Genomic DNA, 11,443 nt, shown 5'->3' on the forward strand with positions numbered 1-11,443 from the left:
GAGTTCAACCACAGGATTTTTTTGTTTTGAACACACTGACACTTGTGTGAGGTCTTAAAGCAGGAAGGCTAGTATAAAGTAATGAAGAAGTGGCTTGTGCTTTTAGTGAGGCACTCTGGTCTTTTAAAATTGTTGATATTTTAATGTAAGATCAAAATGATAAACAGATAAGATTTGTAATTATCCTATTCCTGACCTTCATCCTTCATTCAGCAGATATTTATTGAGGCCATAATATGTATGTGCCAGGCATTGTGTTACGTGCTGAGGATCTGGAGAGGAAAAACAAAGTCTCTGCTTTCAAGAGTTCACAGTCTACTCCGGATGAGACTATAAATGTAAATTCCTATATAGCTCCACTCTGAAACCTTCTGGCTTGCAAAGCAACATTTTGATGTATTTGCTCAATGACTATTTAAAAAAAAAGAAAAACCCTGATGTTAGTCTGGTAAAATATAGTTGTTCTCTGATGTGAATTTACTGGGGAAGAGAGAGCATAAGTGTAGGTACCAATACTGTATTAGATCTGAATGAGAACTCTCAATCCTTCTCTCACTGGCTTCATCGTTTCCAAGTTGTATCACAAGTAATTTAGTTGAAACAGCTGGACAAGCAAACAAAACATCTAAAGTCAATTAGTTAATGTCTAGTTTTAAGAAATCTAGGCAATGCTGGCTCTGTTCAACATACTTTCTACCAGAATAATGAGAGTAATTCCCTGAAAATGGCAAATTGTAGAATTCTACCTGCTAGGTTTTGGAAAACATGGCAGTACCTGAAATAACACTTTACTAAATGATGCGTATCGATATGTAGAGAGAAATCATTTAAAATAAGACCTTACCAAATTCCTTACAATACTGAAAAATACATGACCTCTAACTACTGGCATACATATGCCTGAATTTTTCCACAAAGGACTTGAAATAGCTACACTAACATAAAACAAAGCACAAGAATTGTATCCACCTGGTTTCAAATCATGGATCTGCCATTCACTATTTATAATCTTTGTGCCTTTAACTTCTGAGATTCAGTTTCCCAGTCTGCAACAATGAGGACCATAATCCTCCCTGCTGGCTCATAGGAAGGATAAAAACGAAATGGAATGGAGCAACACACATGGCATATAGTAGATGCTAAATAAATATTAATTTTGCACCTTCCTTATACAAATGCCTACTATATGGAAAAAGGATAAGGCAAAATTTTAAATGATTTTCCCCTACTTATTGATACATGTCAAACAGAAATATGAATTATTTTAGAGCTGTAATTGTTAATGTAGGTATCTAAAAAGACCAAGCTCAAGGCAAATTCAATTTCTTTCAGCACTTTGAGAACACTGTATTAACCTTTAAGCTATACTGCTAAAGCCAAAAAATTCTGAAGGAAAAACAACGAAGAGGATCCTGGCATTCTAAATTTGATTTTCTTATAAAAGATTTATAGTATTAGACTGGCTAACGTTTTAAATGAAATTCTTGTAATTCTGTCCATCTTAATAACACGATTTCCTTTCTTCTCATGTATCAATGTCCTTTCTATGGAACAACAGCATTTAGTTTAGGTTTTAAAAGCATGATCCAAGTCGCAAAATATTAAGCACTCATCGTAATCACTATTACAACTCTGCCTGCATTAAGAAGAATAAGTAAACATTTTTAATATAGCAAGGGGGGGCTGAAAAGCGATTTGAATTGATTTCCCCCTCCCCCTCAATCATACCCAAGAATGCAAGTGTCCCGCATCTCAGATCAAACTGAGACTGGTTTTACTGACGTAACCAGTAACCCTATCCACCTCTCACACTGCGGAGGCCGGCAGGACAGCGACTGCCGCCAAGTACACCACTCATCAGAGCCTGCCCCATTCCACCCCCGCGTTTCAGTCATGCTTTCCAGAAATGGGGTCACTCACTCGGTAACTATTACACACACGCAGCCTACCATCCTGTAATCCCCCAAAGTCCGCTGCGAGCATAGAAGGCAGCAAAAAGTCAAGAGGGAAGAATCACAGACGCGCCACCATCAGGAATCGATTTTCCACTCCGGAGAGGAGCGCTGGTACCCTGGAATGGGTCTTGTCTGGATTATTTTTGCAGACCCCGAGTTGGTTCTGGGTCAGGGGCCTGCTGCGAAACTCTCGGAGCTGTGAGGTGTCCAGGGAAATTCCGTTTTGCCTCGTTTGCGTATGTTCTTTGGGGTTTTTGTCACTCAGGTGGGTGTCTCACGGACAGTCACCAGATCCCGGGCAAGGAAAACCAGAAAGCCCTTTAAGGCGACCGCTGATCTCCTTGAATATCACCCACTCTCCTCCACTGACAGGAAACTCAAGTTAAACTGTAGTGACGGGTCTTTGAGCTCTTCGACCTCGGAGACGAGGGAGTAGGGAGTGGAGCACCTCAAGCTTCCACTTTTTCCCTGGCAGCAGCAGAAACTGCCGCGGGGGGGTGCGGAGCCCTCAGCAGTCTCGTAGCCCTCACCCGAAACTCCCACCGCTTGCCACCCCTGCCCCGCACCAGTCTCCCAGGAGCCGGACTGCAGTCCGCTCCCTGGCGAACACAGCCCACACCGCTCTCGCTCTCATCTCCCAAAGTCGCCAAGGTCCAGGGACGCCCCGATCCAGCAGGGCCAAACTTCCCAACTCCCCGCCAGCCTCCGCTCTGCCTCCTGCTTCCCCCACGCAAAGTTGATTAAAATCCGCTTCCAGCAAAGCCCCAGCACCCACTCCAAACCCCACGCGCCACCACACCGGCAGCTCCCCTCGAGCGAGGGAGGAAGGTGAGGGTGCGGGTGGGAGGAACGGACGGGCACACCAACCGCAGCACCCCGATCCGGAATCCCGCACCTAGGGGAGACGCGACGGGAGCGAAGGGGCCGAGCGGCCGGCTCCGGGGAGGGGGTGCGCCGGCCCTGGCCACCCCGGCACTCACCTCAGCGCTGTCGGACGGGCTCTCCACAGCCATCTTCTGCCACGGGTCCGCCAGCTGCGCCAGCGGCATCTTCCCCCCCGGCCCGCCGCCTTCACCGCCTCCTCCCTCCCCGCCCGCCCCGCAGCCGGCCCTGCTCTGTCGCCGCCCGAGCCCCACGGCAGCGGCGGCGGCAACAGCAGCAACAGTAGCAGCAGCAGCAGCAGCAGCGGCGGCGGCGGCGGCGGCCCCAGAGAGAGCTCGACGCAGACACTGACCGCCCAAACGCCGAGCGCCCGGCCAGAGACGCTCGAGCGCCCAGCGAGAGCCTCGCACCGCCGCCCAGCACCCGGTCTCGCCCCTTTCTTCCTCTCCTCCTTCCGCCGCCGGGACTACGGCTCCGCCCCTCCCCGCGCCGGTTCCCGCGCCCGCTCCCAGCAGAACAGCGACCGCCGCGCGCTCCCCCACTTCCGCTCACAACATGGCGCCTAAGCGATACCTGTCTCTCAGAGCGAGGCTGGCAGCCGCCACCACCGCCGCGCGCACCCAGGGGCGGGGCCATCGGAAGACACGCCCCAAACCTCCTAGCTCCGCTCCTCCCTTTTCCCACCCCCCCTCCTTCGCCCCAGCTTCTCGGCCGCGCCTACTTTCAGGAAGGGCGAGCCCAAGAGATCTGGGGGCGTCGGCGGGAGGCGGAGGAAAGAAACGGGAAGGGTGGCAGAGACGAGAGGATGGGCGCCTTTAATTGCCACGAGGCCAACCAGGTCAGAAGCTCCTTGGAAAGGAGCGCTAGCAGTGGTCCTCGCCAATCTAGGCAGCAAGATAGACAAGGCTCTGCGAGCGCAGTCCTGGGCCAGTGACCGGGTGAGAAGGCTTGAAGTGCCTTTTCTGCGTTCTCCTCCAGGGGTGTGAGAGCGCGTAGTCTATACGCCTATCTCCTAAAGACCCGAGACCCTCCCCTCCCTCCAGGATCACACACTGGGCATTCACCTGCCCCTGCCCCTGCCCCCTTTGGACAAAGACTCGGAGGCTTCGTGCCTGGGAGCCCCGTGAGGGTTCGGACCCGGCTGTGATTCAAGGTTCTCCAAGTTGACCCTCTTGTGTTACATTTTTGATAGCTGGGATTCATTCGTCCTCCCGGAGGGGCTCTCCCTTCCCGCTCTACTACTCCTCCCCAAGTTCGCAGAGCCCTAGAGCTGCAAGCCACAGTATAACCGCCAAGTCTTTGAGAGAGAACAAGGAGGTTCCTTAACGTTGTCCTTTTCCACAGAGATGGGGAGTTATTAAAAATACTGTATCTTGTAGGCAGGAGAGCGAGGTTCTTCCTCCTGTGTGGACTTTAAATAAAAGACTAGATTTTTCAAAATCAGACTGCCTGTGGGCGGAGGAGGAGGAGGAGGAGGAGAAAGGGAGAGGAGGGGTTCTGACTCCTCCTCCTCCTGCCCAACATGGGGAAGCCCTGGGTTGAGAAGCCCCAATCCTTAGAAGGAGATGCAGCCTCCAGAGACTGGGAGACCTTGAGGGAGAGGCCTGAGCGCCCCGAGTGGGTCTCAGGAGGGCTTGACCCTTGTTCACCAAGTCAGGTGCCGTGGCACGCTGAGTGCGCGCGACCGAAATGTGTAAAACTCCCTGGGCTTGAGTGGAAAGCTACTGCAGCCCCTGGCTAACCGCCCTGCAAGGGGAAGGAAAAAAAGCAAAGGGAAATCTCCTGGCCCGCCTGTCCTTTGAGTCCCTCGGGCCTCAAGGCATCCTGGTCCTCCCACGCCTGGCGACCACAGCGCGTCACCCTCGCTGTGCTCCCCATACACGCCTTTTAACAGCTTCCTTTCATCATCCCAGGGCCAAGACACCTAGAAAAGCCCTAGCCTTCTTCCCTAACGCAGGTGTGAAAATGAGATTAGAGACCCACACCTAGCCAACCAGGTCTGTGCCGGTGGCGCAAAGTTTTCTGGCTGGGGCCTGCTAGCTGCAGGTGTCAGGCTTTTCTGAGTGCCTTGTCAGCACGCCCCTTGACCCAGGCTCCAGGCCAGGGAACCTCGTGGTCTTCTCAGGAAGCTCCACCTTGTTTAAGGAGGCTGAGAGAAGGTAGGCGGAAATCCTTGCTGCGTGCTGTCTCTCTCAGCCTTGGACTCGGGACAGCTCGGGTTGGGCAACATCTAGGCAGGATTAACGTGGTTTAGGGGAGGGGAGCAGATGGATCTACTTGGATCATACTCTTGTCACTTCCCTCATCATATTTGATTCAGGTACAGCAAATCCAACCTGTGCCTGAACTCAGCTAATTTCGCAGCTTCTTTCTGTAATTCTCTACCATAAAACATGCTTGTAGAAGTTTGAAATAAGGAGTTGTGCATTAGTTTTCATTTAAGCAAAGAATGTTTAATTTTTCTTGTGTTTACATTGCCAAGCCACATTACCACTCCTCATAGCAAAAAGAAGTTCGTCAGTTTGGGTGGTTTAAGGTAAATTAGCTCCCTAGTGATCAATTATTCCCAGTTAACATTCTTGCTTTAGTAAAAACATACGTATTGAAGACAGTTATGTGCCTAACATTCTCCAGTGCTAATTACTCCATGCAAAGCACGAAATTACCTTTTTTTTTTAAAAAAAAATAAAGCAAATTGTTTGCCATTTTCAGTACCAACTTTTACTTCTTTCTGTTTACCTTGAAAACCAAGAGGAATAACTTTTATTTATTTATTTTTTACCCGATACCGGGAATCAAACTCACGACCTTGCCCTTGCTGGGCAGGCGCCATGCCGCTGAGCTAAATCCCCAGGCCCAGGAATAACTTTTAAAACAGTTAATTGATTTATAAAAGTAATGTGGGCACTAGTGACATTGTAGAGATCAAGCATTACACAGACTGTTAATGGGTTATAGTAGTACTACCACTGATGTTTTGCACATAGAATCAACTAAAAAATATCTGTGAATTGATTTAGAATAACACTATTCTCCTTCTTCCTGTCCTCAAAGAGGTTTTTTTTGTTAACAAGAAGCTTTCCCCCCTTTTATTTCTTCTATTAAATTCAAGAGTGATGCAATAACTATCTTTGGCAGAGGAATTGGGGAAAATCAAATGAATTTGGAAGATTTTTGAGCATATAAGTTGATATTGCCCTGAGCAGGACTATTTTTTTTTGTAACAAGAAAGAACTCTAAGAGTACCTATTCAAAGAATAGCTGCCTCCTATTTCTAGATCTGCAGAGGCTACTATGGCAGCCATTAGCCACACTTGGCTACTGACAACTCAAAATGAGGCTGCGGTCAGCATTGAGATGTGCTGTAAGTGTGAAGTTCATCTCAGATCTCAAAGACTTAGTAAAAAAATTAAGTATCTCATTAATAATTTTTATACTGACTACATGTTGAACAAGTTTGAATCTATTTGTTAAATTATTTCGTTAAAAGTAATTTCACTTTAAAAAACATGTTTGATGTGGCTACTATAGATATACTTACCTATGTGGCTTGTCAAGATTTATACTACAGTTCTACAAGACAGCACTGCTCTAGAACTTTCTTTTAACTACTTACATATTCCTACCAGTCCTATAACCTTAAGTGTCTGTTTTGGCCACCTCAGTACAAAATCAGAAGAAAGGAGTGATTCAGTTATCTCCTGATAGCTTTACCGCAAGTGTCCAGAACAAAAATACAGCATTATACTTGAAATTACAATGCAGGAAAGAGCAAACTTCAGTAGAAAATCTGAACTAGGTTTCCAAGAAATCATTCCTAATGTATGACAGGACAACTAGATTTAACCTCCTCTGCCCCCGACAATTTCCTGCTATAATTATAACCTTTGTATAGAAGTTTAAATTGGCATTTTTGTAACAAAATAACATTTGTTCAAAAATGGAGTTACCTCAGTCTGGAACGGTTGCAAGATGACTTAGTTATGGCTCATGGTGCAATCTTTCCTTTACATATATCCAAAATTCACAGCTCTTTACACATGCACTGCTACTATAGAAAACTTATCTAGTGTAATCATTATCATTTCTAGGAAAAGGCTTTTTCTTTTACTTTATCTAAACCGTATTTATTTTTCACAAAAGAAAAAGTAATCACTTGAGAGGGTATTTTGGAGAAAAAGAAAGTTAAGATTTAGGCTTTTATTTTATCTCACATAAGACAATATTTAACAAAGTACACAATGTCGTGTTTTTCATATGTGTGAATTTTCTCTCTGGGTTTTTTGGTTTTGGTACCAGGAATTGAACTCAAGACCTTGTGCTTGCCAGGAAGGTGCTTGTGCCACTGAGCTATATCTCTGGCCTGAAATTCCTCAAATAAAAAAAAATTACTGAGAATATTTTTGGGCCTGAGGATGTAGCCCAGTGGTAAATCACCTGCCTAGCATTCTAGAGGCTGTGGGTTCAATCCCAGTACCTCCCCTCAAACCAAAAACAGAAACCAAAATCAAACCAAACCAAAATAAAAACCACCCAGTGGGCACACATTTTAAGAGAAAACAAGAATACCTAGATCTCTTTGAATATTTTATTTAAGAAAATTCAAAATTGGAAAATGTAAGAACGTTTTTTAGTTTGCTCTCCAGATGAAAATTTCAATGACTTTAGAGTTGCATATGATGAAAAATATTATTAATAAAAATCTATTAAGAACTAATGAAAAGATGTTCTTTTTTCTGGTTGTGGGGTTTGAACCCAGGGATGCTCTACCACTGAGCTATCTCTGAAGCATATTTCTCTCTCTCTCTCTCTTTTTTTTTTTTTGTCTTTTTGAAACAGGGTCTCGCTATGCAGTTTAGACTGGCCTTGAGCTCACTTTCTAGCCCATGCTGCTCTCGAACTCACAATGATCCTCCTGCCTCAGCCTCCTGAGTGCTAGGATTACAGGCGTGCGCCACCACGCCCAGCTCAAAGTTCCAGGTTTCTCTCTCCTTTTTTTTTTTTCCATACTGGGAATCAAACTCAGGAACTTGTGCTTGCCAGGCAGGCGCTTGTGCTGCTGAGCTATCCCCCCAGCCCTATATTTCAAGACATGGTCTCACTAAGTTGGGCAGGCAGGACTCAAACTTGTGATCCTCCTGCCTCACCTTTCCAGAGTGCTAGGATTATAGGCATGTACCCTGCCACACTCTGCTGAAGTGAAGATATTCCATGACACAAATGCATGAAATGTCTTAACATTTTTCCCAGTAAGATAGGACTGACCTGTGTCAAAATTCCAGGTTTTTTTATCTCTCCAAGATTCAACTTTGCCTCGAACAGGTGTTGGCATATAGTAGTTGCTCAACAAGTATTTGCAAAATAAACTTTGTTTCCTTATCTGAAAATAGAGATAATATTCACCTCTTAGGATTGTTGGGAAGACTGTATAAAGATAACATCTGTAAAGTATTAAACATAGCATCTGCTATATAGAAAGCATTCAATAGATGGAGCTTTTAGGGAGTACTCCTGCATACATAATATATTTGAAATACATCACTCTTGAAAGTTATCGCTTTGCATTTGTTTTGTGAGCATTTTATTGTAGTATGATCTATTTCTTTAGGGCACTTATATTGCAAAAAAAGATACTGTGAGTAACTTTCTGTGGAATGCAAATAAAACAGCATGGAGGGTAACTGTTCTGTTTTTCAAACTACATGTGTTGAAATGCAAATGATTATAGGTCAGTTGCCTCCTAGGCTATGATCAAAACCCTGTTTATATAATACTCAAAGAAACTAACAAATGCCTGATTCAAAGTTCACATTACCTGACTCATACTTATGTAGAGAAGATGGGAAGAACAGGGAAGTGTGGAACCTATGTCAGACGTGCTTTAATGTTTTCTTCTTTTATTGGTTTCCAAAATGTTTAATCCTTAGAGGTGTCATTTCATTTCAGAGTCGTTTGAAGGGAAAGAATTATGGGGCTGTGAGACTTGACAAGGAACTGAGAAGCCATTCTTGGAGCTTAATAAGCTACTGTTTTCCATCAGTTTTTATTTTACTAGAACAGAAAAGGCCCTGTAAATGTTCTGTTTATAAACACTAATTCATACGAGAGAGATATTACATTAAAATTTCAATTTCAAACTGATATTAAAAATGGCTGCTTTAACATTAAGGAGAAATCACAGTATAAAGTATCCCTTCAGAGGATAAACATTCCAGTTTTATAACTATCAATTTACTTTGCTTGGTTAGAACAGTGGTTCTCAAAAATTTTTTCAAACCACAAACCATTCTCAGGCAAAACTCCCAAGGGCCACCAGGTCCTACTCATCACTTACAAAGAAAGAAAGAAATCCCAAAACTTTGTGAAACTATTGCTGTTATTGTGGCTATTTTTGAAAAGGTTTATATTTGTGCTTTTGAATGTAGATTTAACTCTGCAGCTGGAAAAGACACTTTAAGAACATTTCTGACCTTTTTAGTGACTTGTATTTAAAACCAACCTATAACTAGACTTAAGTGGAAGTGACACTATGGAATTAAGTGGAACTCTGTTCAGTGGCCACCAACTAGTCCCAGATCTCTCTGCTTGGGAAAACTACAGCTTTAATCACAATAATTGTGTGAGTGGTGCAGGGTCAAATCAGGTCTGTTGCTGGAAGGACTGGTAGTGGATTAATTATGCTATACTTATAAATGAAGTACATTATTATCAAACAGCACACTGAGTAAGACTTCAGTAGCTTATTTTCAAGTCATGTTTCTTGTAACTAGTAAGAAAAAATAAATACTTTCAGTCATAAATATTAGGGAATTACTTTAGAAAAAGAAATCTCAATTTAAATAGCTTATAACTGCCTACTAATAAGGGAAAGATTTTACAGATTAAATGACTTTATTTGAAAAGTTAAGAAATCTCACCTGATAAACTGTAAATAATGAGTTTCTGTTTAAACATGAATAGGCCAATTGGAAGTAGCCTTGGCAGTGTTGGATGTTTTGCAATCTTTTATAATTATAGTGCTGCTGCTGATAACATCAGATGTTTATCAAATACTTACTATGGGTCAGGTATGTACTTCACATATATCAACCTCTTTAATTGTCATTGCAATCTTAAGAATATTAAATATATATTAATAGCAGCTAAGAACTATTGAGTGCTTGCAAACTATTAAATGGCTCATGCACATTATCTTGTTTCAACACTGGGTACTGTTAGCAAAAGTTAGTGTTTCATTTTGATAATGAATGAATATTTTTCACTATAATTCATTCAAAAATGTCAGGGGAATTCTTAGGAAAATGTACCAAAACTATAATTCAATAAGTAAGAGAATATCTTTATTAAATATACCTGCAACCATATTGTTCTCTTATATTTTATTTTACCTTTGTGGGAACAGTAAGATTCTGTAAAATGTCATTTTGAAAAAGAATGAAAACATATTCCACTTTCTCCAAAGAGCAATATAAGGTTTTTGAAAGGAGAGTAAACAATGAAAACCTTTTTTCCATAGGTTATCATAGGTTTTTAGACCACTGTTGTGGGTTGAATTATATTCCTCTCAATAATGATATATTTAAAGTCCTAATTTCTAGTATGTATTTTCAAATGGGACCTTATTTGGGAATAGTGACTTTGCAGATGTAATTAGTAAAAGTGAGGTCATACTTGAGTAGGGTGGGCCTAATCCTATATTCCTGGTGTCCTTACAGGAAAATGGCTACATGAAGACGTAGAGAGAATGCCACATAGAGATGAAAAACTGGAATGAAACAGCTACCAGCTAAGGGACACCAAAGATGGCTGACAAACCACTGGGAGCTGGGACGTGAGGAAGAGTTAGGAACAGGCAAGGAAGAGTTTCCTACAGGTTTCTACAGAAGCATGATTTTACTGTCCTCTTGATTTTTGACTTCTAGCTTCTACAACTCTTAAGGAAGCATTTTTGTTGTTCTAAACCATCCAGTTTGTGGTATTTTGTTATGGTAGGCCTAGCAGAGTAATGCAATAATTGAGGGGATTTTTGCTTGTACATTTGCAATGTACTTTTTATTTCTGAAAGTACTATATATACTATCAAGGATTTCTAAAATAGGGTCTATCTCTGTAAATAGCAAAGAAAAATAATGATAGAGAGGAATTTGTAATATTTTAAAATGGATCAGTAATAGAGCCTAAAATTTAATTTTTTCAAGTTAAACATTTAATGCCAACAAAATAATCCCTGAGTTTTCTTTATAGATCTCTGGTCTCCAGATGATTGTATGAACAAGTTCCTCCTAGGATAGTACAGCACTATTATTTATTAGGCTGAAGGGGAAAAATTATACTATAGCTTCTTAAATGTTTCTTTCTGTCTAGGAGGTCCAGGTTTGGGCTGATTTCATTTGTCATTTAGAAACTAACTTCTTCACCGCTCTTCCTGTATTTCTCAAGGTGGTTTGTGGTATCACCATCTACTTAGTTTACCAAATTAGAAATATAGGGCTGAGAGCCTGAGGATTTAATTCAGTAGTAAAGTGTGTGCTTACTTTTTGCAAGACCCTGGGCTCATTCCCAGGGCAGAAAAGAGAGCAAGAGTGAGAGACAGAGAGACAGAGAGA

The 11,443-nt window shown here is 42.7% G+C and overlaps 1 protein-coding gene across 2 annotated transcripts in view; it reads right to left on the minus strand.

Moving 5' to 3' along the window:
* The window catches only part of Rps6ka3 (ribosomal protein S6 kinase, 90kDa, polypeptide 3), a 101,419-nt gene extending 97,958 nt beyond the window's left edge, over window positions 1-3,461 (minus strand). Inside the window, exon 1 of one of the 2 annotated variants that reach the window (XM_005407812.2) lies at window positions 3,411-3,461. Coding sequence is in view for 1 of the 2 variants with exons in the window: in XM_005407817.2 (XP_005407874.1) it covers window positions 2,936-3,004 (69 nt within the window). In the remaining variant the exon portion in view is untranslated. Of the gene's footprint in view, window positions 1-2,935; window positions 3,379-3,410 lie in introns of those variants that run through there. The other variant, XM_005407817.2, reaches the window with a different exon arrangement.
* Window positions 3,462-11,443: the final 7,982 nt, after the last annotated feature.

Source organism: Chinchilla lanigera, unplaced genomic scaffold (genome assembly GCF_000276665.1).
Source record: "Chinchilla lanigera isolate Chin_1 unplaced genomic scaffold, ChiLan1.0 scaffold00108, whole genome shotgun sequence".
NCBI classification, from domain to species: domain Eukaryota; kingdom Metazoa; phylum Chordata; class Mammalia; order Rodentia; family Chinchillidae; genus Chinchilla; species Chinchilla lanigera.